This window comes from Cynocephalus volans, chromosome 2 (assembly GCF_027409185.1).
Source record: "Cynocephalus volans isolate mCynVol1 chromosome 2, mCynVol1.pri, whole genome shotgun sequence".
NCBI lineage: Eukaryota > Metazoa > Chordata > Mammalia > Dermoptera > Cynocephalidae > Cynocephalus > Cynocephalus volans.
Genome location: NC_084461.1, coordinates 157,151,925 through 157,177,469, shown reverse-complemented (window position 1 = coordinate 157,177,469; position 25,545 = coordinate 157,151,925). Strand labels below are relative to the sequence as shown.

General features: G+C 37.1%; 1 protein-coding gene across 1 annotated transcript in view; it reads left to right on the top strand.

Moving 5' to 3' along the window:
- UIMC1 (ubiquitin interaction motif containing 1) overlaps positions 1 to 25,545 on the top strand; it is a 143,939-nt gene that overhangs the window by 85,485 nt on the left and 32,909 nt on the right. The window contains exons 7-10 of the mRNA XM_063086343.1: positions 4,167 to 4,231; positions 6,641 to 6,717; positions 11,367 to 11,470; positions 16,929 to 17,082. Of these exons, the coding sequence (XP_062942413.1) occupies positions 4,167 to 4,231; positions 6,641 to 6,717; positions 11,367 to 11,470; positions 16,929 to 17,082 (400 nt within the window). The remainder of the gene's footprint in view (positions 1 to 4,166; positions 4,232 to 6,640; positions 6,718 to 11,366; positions 11,471 to 16,928; positions 17,083 to 25,545) is intronic.

The window sequence follows — 25,545 nt, the reverse complement described above, 5'->3', positions numbered from 1 at the left end:
AAAGATTGTTGTATGGGAAGAGAAGACATTTTTCTTAACAGTTCTTCTAGTGACTAGCCTCTTTTTCAAAGGAAAGTTAGTAAACACGTTATGATAATGTGTTTGTATTTTACAAACCAGAGATGCTGCTGCTTAACAGAATAAATTCAGTCCAAAGAGTGACACTTAGTGAGTTATTGTAATTCAAGTTGTTGTATTGGAAGATTCCAAGGGCCAGAGTTCTTAGAGCATAGACTTGTGTCATGTTCTGTGTCAGATTTGAGAGCAACACCTTTAAGGGCCGGCCCGTGGCTCACTTGGGAGAGTGTGGTGCTGACAACAGCAAGTCAAGGGTTAAGATCCCTTGACTTAAAAAAGAAAAAAAGCGAGAAAAAAAAAAAAAAGCAGCACCTTTGGAATAGTCTGCAGGAGGTCAAAATTTAGTGACTTGTCTTACTAGGTTGAAGTTCTGTGACTCTCACTTCATGAACAGTCCACCAGATACTACAGATATTATTATTAGTTGGTACTCTTTACTACAACAAACCAAATCAAGCTACCTTAATTAAAAAGAGGACTATATCATAAGGAAAGCAGGTATGTCATAAATTCTAAAACAGGACCGTAACCAAGCCTGAAGAAGATATTGGATCTAGAAGGTCATCTATAATTTTTCTACATCTCAGCACTGTATTGCATCTGCTTCATTTTTCTCCCTGTAGACTGGCTTTCTTTTCTTCTGTTTCTCATGGTAGGAGGAAGGAACTGTGCCTATAGATCCCAAACTTAAATATTGCAGGCTTACAGGAGATTTACTCTCTCCCAATTCTGATTTTAAATTTCCAGGAAAGAACTTATGGCCCATTTGGGGTTCATAACCCTTACTAGCTTTGGCTATGGCCTAAAAGGGGGTATGTGTCAAATTGTACAAATGGCTGTGAACCCACTGCTAATTGGGTGGCAGGGGTGAGGGGCAGTCCTCAGTAAAATGACACCAGGCAGACAATCTAGTAAGTAGCCAACATAGACATTAACATTAATTTTAGAAATCACTTAGAAATGTTGAAAAATGCTGAAAAATTTAACGAAGAAAGTTAAAAGCATATGCAGAATACACCATTCAGTGACGTATTCCTTCATATTTTTTTCTTTACCTATTTTTGTATGTATATTATTATATTTTTGTATTTTTAATTTAACATTATGTAAACATTTTCTCATGATGTTAAAATTATCTATAGAATTCACTTTTAATGACTATTATATTCCAGCTTATGAATTTACCATAATATTTTAAACATTTTCCTATTGCTAGGTATTTTGGTTGTGATGAACATCTTTCTACATGAAACTTTTCTTTATTCAAGGTCAGTGTCATTAGAGATAGGGAGCCAGAAAAAAATGCAGGGTTAAAGTGTTACAAACAAAGACTTGCTATTTATTGCCAAATTGCTTTTCAGAAAAGTTGTTCAAATTTGCACACCCTCCTTCTAGTAATATATGAGAATGCCTGTTTTACTGCAGCCTTGCCAACATAGAATAGTACCTTAAAAAACAAAACAAAACATTAATTTTATAGGTAAATAATGGCAGTCCTTTTGATTGCGATTTTACCTCTAGTCTTGATCTTTTGCTTTTAGGAGCTGTGGGTAGAAGGAATTTATGTGTTTGTTAAACGTTTCCTATTGAATGAGGCTTTGCTAGAGCTGCTCACATATCTTGGTTGATAGAGATAGCAAGAGAGCCCCAGAAATAGGGACTTAGAAAAAGATTCACCTTGGGGCAAATGGCTTAGTCTGTATGAAGGTTATTAAAACTTTAGAGTCAGACGATAACTGGTTTCTGGTGTCACTGAGACAGGGTAGGGAAGTTGTTAATGAAAATTGAGGAGTTACCTTGATGGCATTACATTGGGGAGGTGGAGGGGGTAGTATGTTGATGTGGTCACTACTTTTCAGAGTTTGATCCTTAATATTTTAGTCAAGATGCTGGAATTTGTTTCCTAGAAATGACCAGATTATGTGGGGTTGTAAGAACTGACTTTGACTAGCCAAACTTCAAGCTGATGTATATACGTCTAATGACAGTTTATTAATTTATTATGGAATAGAGACATTTTCAGTGACCAGAACACTCAGGTTTACCATATACTGAACCTTCTAGGATGAAGGTATCTGGAAGGCTGAAATAGTAATCAGAAAGTGGAAATGTTAAGTAAGGTTCAACTAGTCTATGGAAAGGCCTGATAAGCCAGCACTGCCCTGCCCCCACAAAAGAGGACGTTTCTGTGATGACCAGATGATTTTTCTGTTCACTTTTACTTCCCACATCACAGTGTTGAAGACACTCCTTGATTCTGGATCATCGTTTTTTTCCTTTTTAGATTCAGTGCAAACTATCTCTTTTCCATTAACATTATTTCTTCAGGTAGAGTGCAGTGTCTTGATTAGGCCACAGCTTACCTTAAAGTTTCATTCCTGTCGTACTTCCGTGTTCACTTTAATTAGATTTGGGTACTCTAATCAAATTTTTTTGTTTTGCTATCTTATTTTCATATTCTGGAAGAACCTAACTTTACCGCTATGTTCAGATTACTGCAATTGAGATGTAAGTTTGGAAATTAAAATGGTTAGTTGAATTGAAGACATTCTTGAGATTCTATGTTGAAATGGTTGGGAAAGGGATTATTGAGTAAACAATATAATAGGAGTGGTTAGAACGTGGATTTTGGTCCCAGCTTTGCTTGTGACTATGTGATTTAAGGCAAATTATTTAACCCCTCAAAATTTTACTTTTCTCATTTCTAAAGTGATTTAATAGTTTTGCCTCATAAGATTCTTATGAGGATTAAAGGAGGTAATGCATGTAAAGTGATTAGCATAGTCTGTTACTTAATAGGTACATATTATTTTTTTTAAAGCAATTACACTGGGGAACTTTGAGATATGCTTCAGAGTAAGGTAGAGATGGAAGTATCTTGTAACTTATATAATGCTGTGATTACTTCTAAAGTGCAAGACTTAATCACCCAGTTGTTCCAAGATGATAAAATTCTATTAAATGAACACTAGGTGTCAGTATTTACTTTTTAAAATTTTTTTAAAAAAAGAACTTTTGGCATGGCTGAGTTCAAACTGTGAGTCAGGTGATTTGTTGCTGTTGTATTTTAGTTCTTTTGATAGTTTTGTTCAATTCTCTTTTTTCATAAAAATTACATTCCTGATCCTTGTACAACTTTTATCTTCCTTCTGACTGGAGACTCAACTCAGCTATTCTTGTTCTTTTAGTATATTTTATCATTTATCTGAGTGGTAGAGAGATGCCTAACTTGTTTAGGTTTTTATATCCTGTTAGGAAACACTGAAAATTTCAGCAAGTAGCTTTACATCTACTAGAAGTAGCCCCACAGTCCAGGTACTTTCTCAGAAGTCTGCCTAAGGCAACAGTAGCTGCTTTTTCAGAGCTTCTTTTTCTATGTTGTTCTGTGCATTTACATCAATGAGTTGACATTTGCACCAGCTCTACTGTTAAACAGTGAAAATAATCTTTTCCTCGTGCAGTCCATATTTGTTACATTTCTTAAAAGATATCCCTATTGCCAGGTATCAAACCACAGTGGCAGATTTGTAGCAAAAAGAATCTTTTAACCTTCCTTTTGGGATGTCTCATGTTATGGCTTGGTTGTGCTCAGAGAGACATCTTTCATGAATTGCAGTGTTTTTCCTAATGCAGTGTTTTCATTGAAAATTGGACTTTTCTTTGTATTTCCTCCTTCCACAACAAAAACTTTATAATTGTTTCTCTGAAATTATAATTCATTTGATCTACCAGTTAATACTTATATAGATTTTGCATTTTACAAAGTGCATTGCATACATTATCTTGTTTAATTCTTACAGTACCAGTCTGTGAAGCAATTGTTAATACCCATTTTAAGATGAAGAAGGAGATTCAGATGTGATTTACCCATGATTACAAAGTTAGTAGGTGATTTAGCTCTGATTTAAATACCAGTCTTTTGATTCCATAGGGTATGCTCTTTTTATTGAAACTTACTTATGTAAAATGTTTTATTCTTATTACTAATGGCTAAATGATAATGTTGAACAATTAAATTTTTTTCAGAAAGGAAGAGAAACCAGTTCATCTGTGTCAGTATATTTAGGATGTTATATATTTCTTTTCAGTCTTCCCAAGGGCTATTTGTTGAAGAAACTTCTGAAGAAGGAAACTCTGTACCTGCCTCACAAAGGTGAGATTATATGTTGTTGTGGGTCTGAATTCTCTTCTGATGGTGTCAGCATAGGGGAGATGAGCCACATAAGTGAGACTGTACATGGACATCTCATAGAAGCCTAGAATATTAGGGCGGGAAGAGGTCTTATAGGTTTTCTTGTCCAGTCCAGCCATCTTGGGATAAATCCCATTTACATTACTTCTGAAAAGTGGTCACATCCTCCTACTCTCTTAACTAACTACACTAGCTTTCTATGCCAATTTGAAGGCAAGACTGCTTTCTTTATGGTCCTTCTATTCTTCCTATTCCCTTTGTTCTCTCTGCTTACACTTATTTTATCTTCATATCCAAACTGTATACATCTTTTAAGTCTGCTCTTAAGACTTACATCTTCTTTGAAACCTTCACATTATTCAGGCCACACAGAACCTGTGTCACTCTCACTCTGTCTTGTGCCACTTTGAATCTCTTTGTATTTCTTCTTTCCAGTAAATGGTTGTGTTTGCATTATCTCCTCCATTATTCTTGATTGATTGATGGGGTTACCTTCTAAGTCTTTTTACTTTAATAATAGGTAGTAGTTTATTGCACTATTAGCTGGATCAGGCTTCCAATCACTTTTCCCCTTCATCTGATAGTTGAGTTTTGGGAATTTCTCAAGAGCTCAATTTTATATTGATTGTCATCTCCCATATGTAAGTTGAGGCCCAGTTGCCATTTGCTGTAAATTAGGTGATGGTCTTTCTTAGACTTTGGTTGACAGTACAGAAGGTCTCCCAATTTATGATTTTATTTTTTGACTTTATGATGGTGCTAAAGCAATAATGCATTCAGTAGAAACTGTACTTTGAGTACCCATACAACCATTTTGTTTTTCACTTTCAGTATAGTATTCAATAAATTACATGAGATATTTAACACTTTATTATAAAATAGGGTTTGTATTAGATGATTTTGCCCAACTGTAGGCTATTGTAAGTGTTCTGAGCAAATTCAAGGTAGGCTAGGCTAAGCTATGATGTTCATTAGGTTGGGTATATTAAGTGTATTTTTGATTTAATGATATTTTCAACTTATAATTGGTTTATCAGGATGAAAACCCATCATAAGTTGAGAAGCATCTGTACTAGGTATTTCTTCCTGAGCTGAAGAATATGGCTTTGGTTTGATTTTCCTGCTGTTAAGATAGTTTTGGAAGTGGTTTTAACTTGAGTAGGCCTTATGCTCCCTGTAGGCCTCTCTGCTTTATTGTGATGACTCTTGCACAGAGCAGATGTAGGTTTTAATAAATGATTTTACGCTTTGTCACCAGGAGAGAGTTGGGATCGCGGGCAATGTGGTTTGACTTCAAATTGATTAGCCCATTTTATAAATGTCAGAAGATTGTTTTGTGATGGACCCTTTGAATAGAGCCGTAATGTTACATGCAGAGTAAACTACGTCTAGCTTGGGTTTATAACAAATGTTTTATTTAGAGAGAGAAATCACTTGTGGTTTCCTATCAGGATTTTGTTATTTATCATGAGTCTATGGTGGCTATTCTCTCTTTTCTGTGGTTCTTGGTTGATGTGAGGGTTTGCGTTTTTAAGAGTCCATTGTATACTTGATTAAACTAATTGTAAAGCTCTGTGAAGCATGAGGGGCTAACTCAGATGCTCAGATCTCTCAGCCGTGTGTTTCTGTGTCAGGAAGAGATTTTATTCCATGAGCAGGCAGGGAAACCAGAAGGTTGGATGAGGGAAGCAAGCCATTCATAATTAAGTTTTTCTAGGAAGAGATATTCAACTTGTGTGGGCAGATTTTTGCTATAGGGCAGTTTGGAATTGTATTTTAGTTTTGTTGGTTGGAAAGCCACATCTTGAGATAAAGAGGAAATTTAACTGCAAGGTGAGAGAAAAGCTAGTGTGTTGTCAGGAGAATCTCCATGTCTTCTTTTATGAGTTTACAAATGTCTAGTCTTCAGAAGGCTGAGATGAAGGCTATAAAATGCATTTAACATCGTTATATTGGGGGGAGGGGGGAGGGAGGAGGGAGGGAGGTTTTGGTGATGGGGAGCAATAATCAGCCACAATGTATATCGACAAAATAAAATTAAAAAAAAAAAAAAAACATCGTTATATTGGAGTTTTTGTCTTCTGTGATACAGATAGTTTATACCATTCAGCCTTCCTTTGTGGAAACTCTGAAAGGGGGTTTCTTTTCATTCAGTGATTTCACTGGAATTGTTGTTATAAGCATGTTTATTTTCTCTATTTCTGGCCTGGAGTTTTCACTACTGACTCCTTGCTTCCCTGTTGTGCTTTTGTGGTATTAGACAGCAGGTATCAGATTACCTGTGGCTTTGTGAAGGACTCACTGTTGCTTTTGGCCCTGTGTTCTGATTCATTTTACTGGGAGTTCACTTGGGGTTTTATTCTTTTTCAGCATTGTTGCTTTGACCAGTAAGAGAAGCTCAGTCCTTATGCCAGAGAATTCTGCAGAAGAAATCACTGTTTGTCCTGGTAAGTACCCCAGGAATAGTACTTATTTAAACTGTACATTCAGAGCCAAGAGGATTTTATGTTTTGGTTTATGTGCTCTCGTAGTTGGGCTCTCCTCAAATCTGCTTGTTATAGAGCAGATTTTTCTCAGAGCCTTTATCTAGTTTTTACATTGCCATTCATTGGGGTCTTATTGCGTAGGAGGTCCGGAAATTGAGTTTTGTGCACAGTTCTGCCATTGGCTTATTTTTATACTTAGATAAGACAACCTGGTTAAGTGCTTTAGTTTGCTTTTTGTTACTTGTAGAGATTAAAAGACGTTGGTTGAGACTTGAGGGGCTTATTCAGAGTTGCACATGGATGGATTTATATTACAAAATTATTTTAAATTAACTAAGATACTCACTATGGGAACTCTTAAGTTGTATAATATGAAGAATTATTTTGTGATATGAACCACTCCTTTCTAAGTAATTTATTTTAGCTTATGTATATATATATTTTTTTTATTTAAAAAATTTTTTTATTAACATATTCATTTTTATAAATCATAGCTATTCTTTATGCCCCTTATCCAATCCTTCCTCCCCCTCTAATTACCATAGATTTGTTCTCTTCATCTGATAGATTAACTGTTCCTCTCTGTTTGTTGCCTAGATGATCTGTCCAGTTCTGAGACAGGTGTGATCAAGTTCTCCCCTGTTATCATAAATCAGATGCTGCTTCTATTACTCTGGAGTGTGCTTTGTGGAGAGAGAAGACTTTTTTTTTTAGTCTCTGCTGGTGCCTCTTCTAGTATCAATGCAGTGTAGAGTCTGGCATGCCATCTGCACAGTGGCTGTGACTGCTGCTATAGAGACTAGCTGCTTTTGTGGCAGCCATGGCAATTGCAGTGGCTATGTTGGGCTACCCATATGGAAATGGTGATTTTGATGTGCTCTTTACCTGGTTTCAGCTGGGTTTGGCTTCCCACGGCTCCATGCCTCAGGTCCCTGTTGGGGCCCTGGGGTGATGGCAGCAGCTTGCCTAGTTGTGGCTGGGTTCGGCTTCCCCTGGTTCCATGCCTCAGGACCCCGGTGGGGCCCCAGGGCAGTGGCAGCAGCTTGTCTACTTGTGGCTGGGTTTGGCTTCTGCAAGCTCCATGCCTCATTCTAAGGTGTTGTTGTGGAGCAGTTGGAATGGAGGGGGAGAGACGAAGGGGGTAGGGAAATAGGATGAGAAGAGGAGGAAAGAGAGGGAGTGTGATCGAGGCCCATTGCACCTCCTTCATTCCAGCAGAGGAGACCAGGGGGCTTCCAGCTGAGGCTTGGTCGTTGCTGGGCTGGATGCAGATGTCAGGGGGTGTGGCTGAAGCCCTTGGCCCCCCACTGCCCTGGCTCAGGAGCCTGAGGTACTTCCTGTGGTGGCTTGGTGGTTGTTGCTGGGCTGGTTGCAGGTGTCTGGGAGGTGTGACTGAGGCCCTTGGCCCCCCATCACCTCACCTCAGGAGCTTGGGGTGCTTCCTGTGGCAGCTTGGTAGTCGTTGCTGGGCTGGTTGCAAATTATATTTTCTTTTTTTGGCTTTTCTTAAAAGTGGAGCCCATTTTCTTTATCAGTAACCTTATTCATGTGAGGTTGAGGGACATCCTACTAATGTTCAAGGTCTTTGGACAGCAAGTGTTGTACACATGTTAATACAAGTCCTATCTGGTTTTCCCTCAGGTTTCATGTGAACTATCAAGGTTAGAGATACTCATCATAGTTTTCTTATTTTGGTTTCTTTCAAGTTTTTTTCCACAGAAACTCAAACTTAGTTTACAGGTAGTCTAGGAAAGTCCTGTAAATATTTTTAAACATTTAGCAGTTTATCATAAAGATCTTTATTTATTTTAAAAATTTAACTATGTTGGTTTTTATTGAAAGTGGTTCACTTACTACCTAATGATATCCACTAAGAGACCCCACCACCCAGTGTTCTGATTTTGGCAGGAGCACTCAAGGATGCTATGTCAACTTTGTGAAAAGAAAGCTTTACCCCCTCTCTGTCTGGGACTGCTGACTTATGCCGTCCTTCTGGGAAGTCACTCAGTCTATCTGTTTAGGATGATGGCATGTGATGTCACCATAGGATCTCTCAGGAGGAACCTGCAAATACAATGATCTTGAAAGTCCTAGTTAATGAGAGAGGGAAAAGCAAGCCCTTCATGACTGAGATTAGACAGCTTTTATGCTCATGACTTGCTGCCATTAGCCTGCTAATTAAGTCCAACGGTTTGCTAACATACACCACTTCCTAAATGAGATTGCAAAAGGTTTCCATAACATTAATGTTCCTTTTTCTGAGAAAGTATAACTACTTCTCCGTGAAGCCAAACTCCTGAGTTTTTTAAAAATATATATATAGTGTAGAAGCTATGCATCTAAATTGAAAAATTTTGTTACAAATGGGTGAAGATTGAGTATAGTAGTTTGTTATCTATTTCTTTTTGTCTTATATTTCTGACAGTTTCAGGAGTCGGATATTCAAAATTACAGTATCTTTTTAGTTTTATTCACTTTATTGAAGAAGCAGGATTATAGCCTTTTGCCCACATTGTGCATGCTACTAGTGATGTGTGTTTCTGAGGAGCAAATGCCCTCTTAAGTTGTCTTTATAGTTGGACATTTCAGCCATTCGCAGAAAGCTTAATTGAAAACATTTTATTATTGCAATAGTACAGGCATTGAGCAACTCTTATTTTCAAACAGACTGAATGTCTTTTTTGATATTGCTCAGAGAAACTTGACGAAGAAGATTTTGAAGTTTATGCACAGTCAGCCTTTTTCCAGCAGGGTGTTGAAATGTATGTGTGTGTGTATCCAGTTTTCAAATATTGCGATATACTAAAATACAGTTAATAGTAGAAATGTATTTAATCTTTGTTGGATGATTGAGAAGATACTTTATTTATTTATTTATTTTGTCCTTTTTTGTGACCGCGCTCAGCCAGTGAGTGAACCGGCCATCCCTATATAGGATCCGAACCCGCGGCGGGAGCACTTCTGCGCTCCCAGCGCCGCAGTCTCCCAAGTGAGCCACGGGGTCAGCCCAGAAGATATTTTAAAATCTTCCAGGTGGTTTATTTGTCCAACATAGGCTTTTCATTATATTTGCGAAGCACAAAACTGCCAGTTAAATATACAGTGTCAGACAACAGAGAACTTACTGGATTTGTGTTCTGAGATAACTTTCTTATCTTAGTTTGGGCTGCTATAACAAAATACCGTAGATTAGGTGGCTTATAAACAACAGAAATTTATTTCTCACAGCCTGGAGGCTGGGGAGTCCAAGATCAAGGTGTGGGCAGGTTTGGTGTCTGGTGAGAGCCTACTTCCTTGTTCATACATGGCACCTCCTCACTGTGTCCTCACATGGCGGAAAGAGGGCAAGTGAGCTAGCTCTCTGTGGTCCCTTTATAAAGGCACTAGTCCCATTCTTGAGGGCTCCATTCTCATGACCTCATTAACTCCCAAAGGTCTCACTTCCTAATACCATCACGTTGGGCGTTAGGATTTCAGCATATGAAGTTTGAGAGGGACACAGACATTCAGTCCATAACATTTCTTTTCCAGATTTATTGTTTTCTGAAGTATAATTACTGTTCTTTTGTTATATTAAGTGAAAGGTGTCTAGAAAAGAGGCTGACCAACTTTTTTTTTTTTAAATAAAATATTAGATAGTAAATATTTTAGGCTCTGTGGGCCATACAGTCTGTTGAAACTACCTAGCTCTTCCATTTTAGTGCAAAAGCAGCCATAGGCAGTATATAGATGAATGAACATGGCTATGTTCCAGTGAAACCTTATTTACAAAAACAGGCAGCAGGCTGGGTTTGGCCCATGAGCTATATATAGTTTGCTGGCCCCTTAAGTAGATGACAAGAGACCCCATCTTACATCTCCGTATTACTAGCAGCTAGTACAATACCTGACTTGTTCAACTAATATTTGTTGGATTAACAGATACTGCTTAAAGAATATATTAAAGGCATATCTTTGTCTAGAACGTATATTCGATTTCTCGTCCCAATTTCTGTTTTCTCTAATCTTCCCTTTAACTTCAGCACTAACAGGTTTTTGTTTTTTGTCAAAATTAACATACTTTAAAAGTAGAACTACACTGGAAATAAGCCAATGGATCAATGGGTGAATGGATAAGCAAACTGTGATATATTCATACAATGGAATACTACTCAGCTATAAAAAAGGAATGAGCTACTGATATATGTAGCAACATGGATGTGTCTCAGACACATTATACTAAGTAAAAGAAGCTGAACACAAAAGACTACATGCTATGTTCCATTTATATGCCATTCTGGAAAAAGCAAAATTATAGGAACATAAAATGGATTGGTCATTGCAAAATTGGCCATTGTGGTGGTGGTTGCATTGTGATGGTGGTTGCATTATGTATGGTACCGTGTATAAATGGTATATGTTTATCAAAACCATCAAACTGTATACTGAAAATTGGTAAATTCTGTTGTGTGTGAATTATGCCTCAATAAAGCTTTAAGAAGAAACAAACTAGATCTGTTTCGCCACTGCAGCATTATTATACCCTGAATTTTAGGGAACGTAGGTTTTTTTTTTTTTACTATGAAATTACAAAATGAAAATTAATGAGATTTTAACTTTTTTAATTACAGAGACACAGCTAAGTTCCCCTGAAACTCTTGACCTTGAAGGAGAAGTCTCTCCAGGTAGCAGAGAGACCCCAGAGGAAGTAAGAAAAATAGTGGCAGAAAAGGAGGTGAATATTCTCCTCTGTAATTTTTCTCAGTGGTTTCTTTCTGTTGGTAGTCCTCTCTCTGATGCAACATTGACCTTGGCTGAAAAGATTCAGGTGAAAGAGGGTTTTAGCTTTTGGGACACTTATCTCAGGGACAGATTCTTACAATTACCAGTTTAGCACTGTTTCTAAGAATAACAGTTTCCATTTCTTAAGTACTTTTATATGCATTATTATTTCTATTACAGATGGGGAAACAAAGGCTTAGGATGTTTAAGTAATTTGCTCTAATTCATGCTGCTAATAATGGTAAAACTAGAATTCGAACACAGATTTATCTTCAAAGTTAGGGCATTTTCCATTATATACTGATAAATAACAGAGAGGTACAATCTTGGGGAAAAAAATCTCTATATTTATATTATGACATAAACATAACTTTCATCCCTAATTTCTAGATGTGATCAGAAATGCAAAGTCAAGATAGCTGCATGATAAAATAAGCAAATCTCTATTTGCATCATTACCTTTCCTAACTTTGCATACCTGTCAACAACCACCAAGCTGATTGATGCAAGTTCATACTTCTAGTTAAGATTCTCAGTGTGTATTTTTCATGTTGATTCTGAGAAATTAGCTAGCAGGAATTCTTTTAAAGAATTTAAAATCTTTAAACTCTCTTGCTGTGAAAAGCAGCCTGAGAATTAAATGAATTCTTTTGTGTAAATAAAAGATTTTGGTTACATTTGTTATACTGTCCTATCTGAGCACCTTAAAAAAGACTTAATTTTCTTAGTCCGTTTTATATTCTGGGTTCTTATATTCTAGGTTCTTCTGAAGTTTTTGTAGTAGAAGTTAGATCCCCTCCCTAGTCTCTGTACTTCAGGTAACTGGGTAGAAATTCTGCTTTCATGAATCATGCACACCACTTGGTTCTGTGGAACCTGATCTGTCACAACTGACAGACCAAGTTTCCCTGATGCCACAGAGAACAGAGGACAGATCCTACTAGATAATGTCAAAATGGCCTTAGTCCTTTTCCCAGGCAGCAAACAGAACCTTCTAAATGGGAATGGAGAAACAGTATTATTAACACAGTCGTCCTAACATACAGAAGAATCCCTACAAGCCTTTAGTTAATTAATCAAGGCTGATTTCTTACCCATGCATGACTGCAAGGAAGACTATTTTTTGTTTGGGTCAAAGAGCATGAACTCTATCTAGAATTCATACTGTACATGTCTGCACTACTACACATCAGATAGATGGAATTGTATATAGCCTTTCTCACATTGACTGTCCTCTTTTTAGTGTTGCTGTTTGCTGATATCTGTGGATGTCTGTAAATAGTCTAAGAAATTTCCACTAAAAGAAGTTATAGCTACTGTAGTTTTTAAGTCATTGAGTAATCACTTACTAGATACAAGCCACTTATTAGAAAGATGGCATTGAATATTTTATGTGCACAAAGATAGAACCATAAAGAGTGTGGACTCTTGCCTTTGGAATCTGTGTATAGGGTTCTTTGTGCTAAAATTTGTTGTTTATTGAAAGGTAGTATGGTGTAGTGCAAGGAGTTTAAACATTGGAATTAGAAGACATGGCTTTGAATCTCAGCCCTATCACTTTGTGATGTTTTGGGCAAATTAATAAATCGTTTTATTCAGTTATGAGGCAGTTATTTATAGTTTGTATACTTTGTGCTAATCACTGTTTTAGACTCTTAGGATGTGAATATAAATAAGAAAAAGACAATTCTTACCCTCAAAGGGTCCTGGTAAGGGAGTAGACAGATGCATAAACAGATACAGTCTCTGACTTATGATGGTTTGACTTATGATTTTTTAATGTTACAGTGATGCAAAAGCAATACACATTCAGTAGAAATGATACTTTGAGTACCCGTACGACTATTCTGTTTTTCACTTTCAATATAGTATTCAATAAATTTCATGAGATATTCAACACTTTATTATAAAATAGGCTTTGTGTTAGATGATTTTGCCCAACTGTAGGCTAATAATATAAGTGTTCTGAGCATGTTTAAGGTAAACTAATGTAAGTGTTCTGAGGGTGTTTAGCTAGGCTAAGTTATGGTGTTAGGTAGGTTAGGTGTATTAAATGCATTTTTGATGTACGATATTTTCAATTTATGATGGGTTTATCGGAATGTAACCCCGTTGTAAGTTGAGGAGCATCTGTAATTATAATGTGGTCTGACATATATGATGATAGATTCCTAGGGCACTAGGGGAGCACAGAAGAGGAATGCTTTTCTGAATTTCATTTCGTCATATATAAAATGGAGGCAAAGATACCTATTTTACTGGGTTGATCTGAAGATTAAATTAGATAAAGAATATAAAACACATAGCAGATTTGGCACAAGTAGAAATATGCATATAGAAACAATTATTTTACTGCTATTTATAATATATTGTGGCTGTTCAGTGATATTATCTTACAAATGACAGAGAATTGCTCGACATTATTTGAGGTATTTGGAATACTCATGGCAGAACTGTAGTCCCTTTTGATTTCCCACATTAGTTAGGTTTATTTGGAAATAATGTTTTCTGAATATCTTGCATGAGAGTTTCCCTTAATTGGAGTCTCACATAGAAAGTCCGTTCTCAGAGGAGTTAATGGAAGTTATTCAGAGTCAAACAGCTAGTTTAATCAGTTAGTTTTTAAGTAAACTCCATTAAGAATCCTAGGGTAAGAGGGGAAAGATCTAAACAAACAGCTTTCTAAGCTACACATAGAGCGGATGGGGCAGGGGTAGAGGACTTGGTGATTTGCAGGACATGCTTTTATTTTCACTGGGTGTGTTTCTGAAGGTGAGGTTTCTTTTGAGGCCAGAAGACAAGGACCACTAACCTTTTAACAGATCAAGATTCAGTGTCTGAGTACCTCTTTTGAGAAATAGGTATATAGTTATTTTAAAAGTAGAAGCAGCTTTGCAGAGACCCTGACTGCATGATTCTAATAACAGCTACTTTGCTTGTATTTTCCCCCTTGAGTTTCCTCCAGAGTAGTTAATATTTAAATAGGCTTTTTTTGATGGTGCTGGAGAAAATATCTTATTTTAATATAAAAATGTTCAGAAACCTTCTGGGTTGCCTCTGAAGGTAGTTGGAAGTGGTATTATATTCACAATGAGACAATAATAGACAGATTTCTCCCTCTTGAATACATTGATAGTTGAAGGTACATTCTCTGCATTTTTTTTCCCCCCGACCAGTAAGGGGATTGCAACCCTCGGCACGGTGTGGTCTGCACCACGCTCAGCCAGTGAGCGCACCGGCCATCTCTATATAGGATCCGAACCCGCGGCCTTGTTGCTACCAGTGCCGCACTCTCCCAAGTGAGCCAGGGGGCCGGCCCCATTCTCTGTATTTTATAAAGCTGGTGATGAGTACAATGGAGTATAGTGCTAAAGCACCAGTAACATTCACGTCATATAACATTCCTGTGCTTAGTGAACTTTAGAAAGCCAAGTAACTGTTCAGTTGCCACTTTCAGTAACTCAAGATTACTTGCAAATTTTAGGATATATTGATTTTTCCCCTCTCTGCTCGAGTAGCTTGCAACTTTTGACAACTTTTCCTTGAGATTTATGAACAAAGGAAGTGAGAAGCTCAGTGACTAAGCTTGGAATAAATAGCACCTAGAACTTTCAGACCCACTTGACTTTCCTCACCTACTGTGGAAGAATATAGAACCAGTTAGTCTCCCAGTACTTGGCAGGTTCAGCTTCCAGACACAAAATGGAATGTAGGGCTTTTTGCTTCTGTCACAAAACAGTAGAATGGAAATACTGAAGGTTTTGATGCCAAACGGGCCTGTGTTTGAGATTAGATTGAACATGTGTGATTTTGTGATCAGTAGGTCATTTTGCCTTTCCAAGCCTGAATGTCCCCTTTTGTAATACTGGAGCTAGTGACAACTGTGTCCAGTTGGGCTGTTGTGAGGAATGGGTATGGAAAATACTTGGTGGAGCCTGGCATAGTATAAGAACTCAAGCACTGTTAGTTCCTTCTCATCTTTCTATTTTTCCCCTTTTAGAGTATGTCTTTTTAGTAAAAGGCAGGTGTGTTAAAAACAGGACATTTTCTGGCAGTTGTAGAAACTGTTTGATTTGGTATTAAATGGTCTATTTCTCTCTGCTCACTCACACTCACAAGTAGTAGATTTTAGGGATGACTTAAGCTTAGAGACCAAAAAAACCCCCAAAAACCCCAGTTGCCTCAGAAGTCAAAGTATCTACCCATTGCAGTTTTGGTTATGTTTTATTCTTGTATCAGAAGAGGTTTTATTGTTTCCCCCCCGTAGTAGGGTGTAATGATAGCCCATGTGCTCCTTGCTCTTTGGTTTTTTTGTTTTTGTTTTTTTTTTGGTGGCTGGCCCGTAAGAGAATCTGAACCCTTGACACTGGTGTTATAACACCACGCTCTAACCAACTAAACTAACTAGCCAGCCCTCCTTGCTCTTAAATGGAAGCAGTAGCAATGCAGGACAGTTTCACATTGATTGAATAGGACATTCTGTCCTTTGAAGCAAGTGTTTGGCAGTAGTGCTGCAGTGCTCACGCATACTGTTGAATTAATCACTGCAGAGTTCTTGGCTCTGACCAACCTGTACAGGTAGAATAAAACTGCCTCTTAGATACCAGCAACTATAGGAGAAATGATGACTATAAAACATTGAGAGGAGTAAGAGAAGGTTTAAGAGTGGCTTTGGCAGAATTGATTGTTTTAACTAATTACTTTTCTTTGAGCCTCCTTAAATACTTGGGTTGTAGTTTCCTCTTTAAGTCCAAAAAGTCACAAATAAAACACAAGAGCTGTTATGTCTTATTGGTCTACAGACTTAGGTTCTTAACTTAAATTGTGGTTGTGCTGCTTTTGGCTTATAGCTCTTTTGTTTTCTAACTGCTTATGTCTTAAAGTCACTTAGAATGAACACAGTTCTTAAGTGAGATTGAAAAAGTGTCTTTAGTATATGCTGTTGATATACAAAATGTGGAACACAGCAAATGTAGTGCACTGTTGAAATGAGGACAGTATCTTGCAGTGTGGTAGAGGTCAGTGCACTCAAATTTTGGAGCCATAGTCTTTGGTTTGAATTTCAACTCTGCCACTTATTTGTTCTGTGACTTTGTGCAAGTTGTTTTACTGTTTTGGACAACACTTTTCTCGTGTGTAAGAAAGGATGTGTTAATAATCTTTGTAAGATTTTTTAGTATTAAATGAATAATACATGCAGAGTGCTTAGTCATAGTTGGCAGGCACTGAATAAGTATTAACTATATTAGCAGTATCTTCCAGTCTTTAGTCCTGAATTTGGTAAACTCTTTGATTAGTATTGTCTCTTTAAAAGTAAATGATATATGGGTTGGAGTCTCTTGCAGTTCTTTGGGGGAAAAGATATTTTATAAACTAAAGGTATTACAGTTGCTGTTTGTCATGTTCTTTAGGTTGGTAACAGGGATGATGCTGAGAAAGAAATACCTACTTCCACCCTCTCATCCAATACCCAGGTATTCTGCCCACTGTGTGACCAAGGCTTCCCACTTACAAAGATTGAGCGACATGCCATGTACTGCAATGGTCTGATGGGACAAGATACAGGTAAAGCCTCATCAGGACAAACTCTTACTTTTCTTTGTGTAGTGGTTTTGTAATCCTGTATAATAATGCAATGCAAGGAAAACAGACAGCTCTTCATCAAAGTTAAAGTTGTTGTTCCTCTCTTTTTTTTTCTATCTAATTAATTTTCTTGTACTTTCATATTCTTTATTACTTTTGGCAGGTATACTATCTTGTTACACATACCTCAGGAGAAGGGGAAGGAAAAGTCTTTTATCTTTTAATATCTCAACTTATTCTTTGCAATAGGCAGGCCAACAAATCAGTACAATGCAGTGGACCTTGCATTTTGTTTTATATATTAAAATATTGAGACTCCTGTGGAACTTGAGCAACTGAGTTTTAGAGTTGCCCATTTTTTCATTCAAGATAAGTCCCTAGTGCGTTGTTAGTTTTTGTTGGGTTTTTTTCCCCCTTAAATAGAAATTCTACCTAGAGATAACTAATAGCTGAAAAAATTCTAACGTACAGTTGGCCAGTACAGGGATTGAACCCTGGACCCTAACACCTGGACCACGATGTTATCAGCACCATGCTCTAACCAACTGAGATAACTAGCCAGCCCTAAATTCTAAATATAATAGTTTATGCACAGCTCTCTCTGGTCCTCTGTGCTGAATGTAATCCTTAGATAATTGAAAGTGTTGCATGTTCTCAGTGCTACTTGGTTTCTGTAACTTAGGTGTATTTAAATCTGAAATTGTATAATTGTGAAGTATTTTATAAGTTAAGATTGCCAGAAAGAAAAGGTATATGTTATTTAATTTTCTTGAAGTAATATACTTGTTAGTTATTAAATAAGGAAGTACCTAAACTTGCAATTTAATAAATTTGTTGTTTTTTTCTGATTATAAAGTAATACATGTTCATTGTAATAATAATAATAATGATAATGATAATAACAATGGCTTACATTTATTGAATACTTAAAATTAGTCAGTACTGTTTACATAAATGGGACCATACCATATGTATTATTCTGCAGCTTGCCTTTTTTATTTAACAGTAAATTTCAATCTCTCCATGTGCAGATATATTTTTTACATAGTTGAGATCTGACTGTAAAGTGTTGTATTCTGCTCTTTCTATTTATAGCATAAAATTTCTCCCATGTCACTGAGTTATTTGTAAACACGTTTTTAATGCCTACATTAATATTCTGTAATCTGGATTGCCTCTCTTTACTTAATTATTGCATCTTTAAAATGCTTCATGTTGCCATATTATAATTATATGACACTTGAGCCTATTATGCCTAAAGTTGCTGCTGTATTTTTGGGTTATTTCCCAAGGTTCTGTTCCTAGTGTAGGGTGGTAGTAAAAAAAATAGGCTCTAGAGTCCAATCACTTTAAAGTTGAGTCCCACATCTGTTACTTACTAATGTGTGACCCTGTGCTAGTTTCCAAGCTTACCTTTATGCATCTGTCAAATAATTGTAATTACCTTGTTCAGTTTTTGTGAGGTTAAATAAGATATTTTAAGGAAAGTGCTTAGCACAATACCTAGCACATAGTAAGTACTCAAGAAGAACTGTTATAATCCCCAGTAGTGAAATTACTAGATCAAAGATTTTGTAATCATTTTTAAGGCGCTTTATTCATAGTATTGTAGTCTTTTAAATACTATTAAAGTTGAGGACCTAAATCTGGCCATCAAATCCTTTTAATGGAAGAGCACTGAAGGACTGGAATCTAAATGCAGTTTTAATTTGACGTTGCTCTTTAGTCTGAATTTTTTTTTTTTTTTTTTTTTTAAGCTGAGCATTCCAGTGACTGAAAGAATTCTGGAGCTGAGCATTTGGTGACCAGAAAGGGAAGAGACTATCTTGTCTCTCTCTCCAAGCACACGTAACAACAGCTAATGTTAGTCATCTGAGTCAATAACTTACTTAACATTGAGGTCCAGAAATAAATGAGTTTGAGAAGATGAATGCCCCTTTGAGCTCTAGGAATAGATGACCTCGTTCAGGTCCGAATTATTAGGTAAAGAGTAGTATAGAGTAGCTCCTATTGACATTTACCATACTGAACTCTGCTAGTTTGTGCTTAAACTGGAAGTTTTGGCATTCATTAGTGTCAGATATCTTTCAGCTGCATGATATTTGTTTTTAAGCCTGTTCTTCCTTTCTGGAGTATGGTGGGACAGGGGAACTTACATCCCCAAATACTTGCTGTTGACATTGATTCAGGCTTGTTTCTGAATTTTTTTCTAACCAAACGGAGGCTTATGCCACCAGAACCAGGTTGTTCTCATTGAACTTGTTGAGAAACTGACACCATCAGGTGGGCAAAGTAAACTGAGACTTACTATTGTCACTCATTCAGGGAGAGCCTTTCAGGTTCTCCTTATTCTGTTTGGTCCAGGGTCAGTGACCCTGTCTAATATTGCTCAATTGGACTTATACTTTGGGTCTTGAAGACTTTCAGACATAATAGATGTTAATTTGTTTTCTGATATAATAGGAAGTCCTTATATTCTTGGCACTATGTGTCTTATAGCTCTGATCCAGATGTCTCAGACCTCCATCTGAAGATGTCTGCTATATTCTGAATGACAGTCACACCTTCTTTTTCGTAGGGAATTTTGTTATAAACACTAGTTGAGAAGTATAATAAAGGCAAATGTAGAATACATCCTTCTATTCAATGCTAACTTTTCTACCTAGAACTAGAAATTTGATTCCTTTCTAGTTCCTATTTTACTTCCTATTTACCTTTAATTTCTCCAATTACATATGGAACACTTTTTTTTTGTTTGTTTTAAATGGTGCTAGGCCTTATGTGGATTACTAAAGGAGTTTAAGACGAGATTTCTCTCATCAAGGAGCTTGCAGCCTCAATGGGGGAAATAAGCATTTACCTAAGAAATTAATTACAAGATGACAAAAAGTGAATAATTGTGTACCCAAGTGAGGGTACCTGACAGTAACTGCAATGGGAGAGAGGAGAGCTTCAGTGAATAGGGATGATGTCCTAGAGAGGTTGGTCTTAACCTATTGTTTGAATAAACCCATAGGAAGGTAGGGGGCCCTTTACCCACCTATGAGTTTGGGTAAGATAGGAAGCAAGGAAATGGCCACTAAACAAAAAAGCTTCCTCTTAATCTTCATTGTAGTGTTAGCTTGTTAACCTAAATCACCTTCTCTAGTGACATTTTAGGCCTTATGAGAGAGAGTTTGGAGCAGGGAGTCCTCACTGGAACCATTCTATTCTCTGCTTACTTCTCTACTTTCCTGGGAACAGAGTTTAGGGGTACAGATAGGTTGGGGAAGTAATTAGAAAGGAATTATGTGAAGTGCCTACTAGCATGCCTAGCATACAGAAGGTCCTCTGTAGGTTTGATCTCTTTATTTGGTTTCCCCAGCAGCTTGTCTCTCCCCATCTTTCTTGCCAGAGGCAAAAGTTAGTGATTATTCTGGTTCCTCTCAGCTTTATGACTGTACGCAGAGGCCAGGCCTCCAACCTCATTTTTAACCTTTGGTAAAAGGAGGCTTCTCCCACTGGGGAAGGGAAAGAGTTATTCTTCTTGAAGCCACATAACCCAGGCTGGGAGACCATTAGACCAGTGCCTAAGGTGTGACGTAAGAGAGGACTTACCTTCCAGAGTTAAGTATCCATCTTTCCCCTCTTTCCTGTTTTCCCCTGAAGCTGATCCTAGACATGCTTGGTTTGGCTGTGTAAAAGAAATAGTAATTAGAGTAATTTACATGAAGCATCTACCATTTATGTCTAGTTACTATGAGCACAATAACAATTATGCATATCATTAAATATGTGTCTGATTAACTTGGCTATAAGTTTTATTTGATTATAATACTACACTCTGGTTAAGTTGGCTCAGTCTGCTCAGTTTGTTGCTCAGTGACATGGCTGTCTATTTAGAACTATGAAAAAATTAGAGGGAATGTTCTTCAAAGGGATTGTTCGAGGGGAGAAGATTGGCTAAGTTGACCTAGATTACAACGAAGGCAGATGGCTTTTGCATTTGCTTTTTTGTATTTGAGACCATTTTTATTTAAAAACCTAGGAAGAATAAAGCTCCCCATTTACTCATTCAATAAATATTTATTAAGTACCTATTATTACCAGATACAGTGAATAAAATATAAAGTTTCTGTTTTCATAGAGCTTATATTCTGGTAGCAGGAGATAGACAGTAAACAAATAAATATACATTATGTCAAGTGATGATAAGTATTTTGGAGAAAAAAAAAATAAAGCAGCATAAGAGGGGGATAGGGAGTACTGAGGTTAGGAGATAGCAATTTAAAATAGGTAGTCAGGGGCCGAGCCCGTGGCGCACTCGGGAGAGTGCGGCGCTGGGAGCGCGGCGACGCTCCCGCCGTGGGTTCGGATCCTATATGGGAATGGCCGGTGCACTCACTGGCTGAGTGCCGGTCACGAAAAGACCAAAAAAATAAATTAATTAATTAATAAAATAAATTAAAATAAAATAGGTAGTCAGGGAATGTCCCATTTAGAAGGTGACATTTGAGTAGAGACCTAAAGGAAGTGAGGGAATAAGCTAAGAGGATCTAGAGGTGGGGAGGAGAGAGTATTACAGGCAGAGGGAACAGTAAATGCAAAGACCCTTAGGTGTGAGCAGGCTGGAGTGGAGTAAGTGAAGGAGAGATAAATAATAAGATCAAAGGTGTAACTGGGTGAAGGGGGGGGGCAGGTGGACAGATCACAGGGCGCTTTTAGGCAATATTAAGGACTTTGGCTTTTCTTTTGAGCAAGGGAGGAGTCCTTGGGAGGGATTTGAATAAAGAATTAATATTTAAACAGAAGATAACTCTGGCTGCTGTATAGACAGTAGATTATTGGGGTGGGGGACAAAAGCTGGGAGAATAGAGTCAGTGTTTTATTTTTGGCAGTATGATAGAGTGGGAGAAACATGGGCTTTAGAGCTAGACAGATCTGCACTTGAATGTCAGCTGTAATATTGGCCAGTTGGATAGTATTTGACAAGTTAACTTACCTACCTCTTTCAGGATCAGGTTTCTTGCTTGTAAAATTAGTCTGACAGTATCAGGATTACAATGAAAAACAGAGATACTTTATAAAGTACCTAGCACTATGCCTACACGTGATAGATATTTAATAAATGGTAGCTGCTATTATTATTGACTCACCTTTCCTGTCTATGTGGTCTTTCTGAGGTGTGTGTTTCTGTGTGCTAACATATAAAGTATATGCATAATTGATATAACTAATGAAAAGATGAAAGGCAAGGCATAAGAGTCAAAGAGGTAAGAATAAATTGATGAGAAATAGATTACAGAAGAATTAGGCAAGCTTAAGGCATTAATTGTGTGTACTTTGGGTCTAGATTGAGGGTTATGGCTTAGAGTCAGGATACTGTCAGGCATGGATTTTCTCTTCAGGGATATATCTTGGTAAAATAATGGTGGGTGGGGAGAGATAGGGATCCTTCTTATAGATATATGTGAGAGCTAACAGAGAAGGACTGAGGCCTAGAATAGGCTTGACTTGGGTGACTCAGAAAAAATCTGTAGGACCCGAACATCTCTAAGACAGACACATTTCTTAAATTTGACAGTTGGACTTTTTCTATTTTATATACCTGCATTTGCCTATCTGAATGTAGTTTGTACCCCATTCAGTTTTCTCACTTGTATTAATGTGGCTTTTGTGGTATCCAGAATGATTAGATTCAGTGTATTGCTGTTGGCAACTAACTATTGAGGTGTTAACAATTGCAAAATAACATAGGTTTAATAAAAATAACATGAATTTTGGAAACAGACTGACCCTTGGGGAAATACACAAATCAAACATAGGGCCTGATCTCACTGAGATTACAGTTCACATGAATAATGAATACAAGTTCAAAACTACTAAGAGACATACAGATAAAATCCTGTGGTGTTTCAGAGGAAATGTGATTAGAGATTGAGAGGGAAGGGCATTAATGTAGGAGAACATGAGCAAAAATGACATAAATAGAAAAATGTGAATGGTGCACAGGAAATAACAAGCAATTCAGTGTGGTTGTAGCATGGGCATTATGAAAGAAAACAGTAATCTGTTGGAGAATGACACATGTAACTCGAGTTATGAGGTTAATATGGGGCAAAGTGTTTTTCAACTCTAAAAGAATTATTTGTGTGTTCACCCCACTGTAGCATATAGGACTCTTGGATACAAGTGTTAGAAATATAATTTCAGTAACCTTTAGCAAAGAAGAGAAGTTAGTTTGGGGTAGTAATTGTGAAGTGGTTAGGGTTCGGGAAGAGCTGAATCTAGGAGCTCAGATGATGTCTTTCTCCATCTTTTGACTCTACTTGTCTCTGTTCAACAGATAGGCTCTTTTTAAGTGGCAGGAAGCCATAGATTTTTAGCTTTTAATCAAGAGGAGGAGTTCTTTCTTCTGACACAGGAGAAAGGTCAGTCTAGAGAAAGACTCTGATAGGACTTACTAGATTCAAGTGTCCACCCCTCATCTAGTCACTGTAACCAAGTGGATGGGTATGTATCGTTTACAAGTCAGAACAAGTAAAGGAGAACCCTACTAGTATGTATCAGAAATTCTATTAGTATCTTTCAGAAAATTCTGTGTCACAGTAACAGAAAGCACTATTAACACATGGGATATCTTTTTCTCACATAACAAGTCTGGAGTGAGACTGTAGCTTGGTGATGTAATGGAGGACTTAGGCATTTGCCTTTTGGCTCCACAATCCTAAATTTGTGGCTGCTTGACTCATGATTTCAAGATGGCTTCTGCATCTCTAGACTTTATATCTGTGTTCCAGGCAGGAAGAAGGAGAAAGGGTAAAGGACATGATTGCTGATTCTGACTACCTTGATCTAATACTCATCCCTGCAATCTCATGGAATTGAGCTTATTCTAGATTAGGGTTAAATTGAGTCATTTCTAAATTTAATGTTTATTAGTATCTTTTATGTGTGTGTGTGTGTCTTTTTTTTTTTTGATAAAATTATACTGTCTCTGAAGTCATTGATTATTTGCTTTTTACAGTGATTCAATTTAACAAAAAGTTTTTATGTCCTGCTATTAGTGAATATTTTGCTAGATGCTGGGGGTGAGGAGGGGAAGTTCAAGAGGTGGTAAGAGATATGATACAGAGCTGAATGGTACCTCAAATTTGTACTCAGAAAATTTATAGTTCAGTGAGCGAAACCAACTTGGGCATGACTAAGTGTAATATAACTCATTTGAAGGCTGAAATAGAGGCACTAACTACCAACAGAGGAAGAAGGGATTAACTGATCGGTGGGATAAGGGAAGGCTTCATATTTAATCATTCTTCTGATTTGGGGCATTGTTTTTCAACCTATTTTTTTTCTATGAAGATTGCTATTTTCTATTAAAATAGCAATGAACCTTGTAGTCTGTAAATTATCTGAATTTCTGATTAGAATTATTTCTTTACATTGGATTACTAAAAGAATTACTAGATTATATGCATAAAGTTTTAAGATTGCTTTCTAGAAAGGTTATACTCATTTCAATTCTCACCAGCAACATATGAGTCTTCCTTTTGCCACACCATTCCAAATACTGAGGAATATTCTTTTTTAAAAAAACATGGCATATTTGGTGGGTAATAATAAATGTGTTTCTTTGATTAGTAGTAAAGTTGAAATACTACTACTAATCAAAGAAATAAGCTATCAAGCCATGAAAAGACATGGAAGCAGCTTAAATGCATATTACTAAGTGAAATAAGTCCATCTGAAAAGGCTACATACTGTGAGATTCTGACTATATGACATTCTAGAAAAGGCAAAATTGAGACATTAAAAAGATTAGTGGTTGGTGGGAGGGAAGGATGAATGGGTGGGACATAGAGGATTCTTAGGACAGTGAAACTACTCTGTGTAATGCTGATTGTGGATACCTGTGATTATATATTCATCCAAACCCATAGAATGTGCAACACCAAGAGTGAACCTTTAATGCAAACTGTGGACTTCGGGTGATAATGACATGTCAGTGTAGTATTTCTTTGTATTTCTTTGATTAGTAGTAAGGTTGAAAATTTTTTTCTTTTAAAAAAAAATGCCATTTGCATTTCTTTTTTGAAGAACTGTTCTCTGAAGTTTGCCCCAGCATCTATTGGGATCTTAGTATTGTTCTTATCAGTTTATATAAGTTTTTAGTAAATGATTTGCTTTTTGCTTCAAAGGTGCTTTCCAGGTTTTTTCCACTCACCAATCAGTTCTCACCAAGTTGTCAGATTTATGCATCCTGGGACAGCAGCCTCCTCCTTGTGTGAATACTGTCAAAGCTTTTATTTCTTGAAGAAGAAGCAGTGCTGATCCCGCAGAAAGATGTAATTGGTGTGAACAGAAGTGGCACTGATATGGGGAAGAGTATAGGAATCCATGCAGAATTAAGGGGGGACGGCAGCAAGTAGAAAGAATAAAGAATTCAGTGCCATTGATGATGGGAGG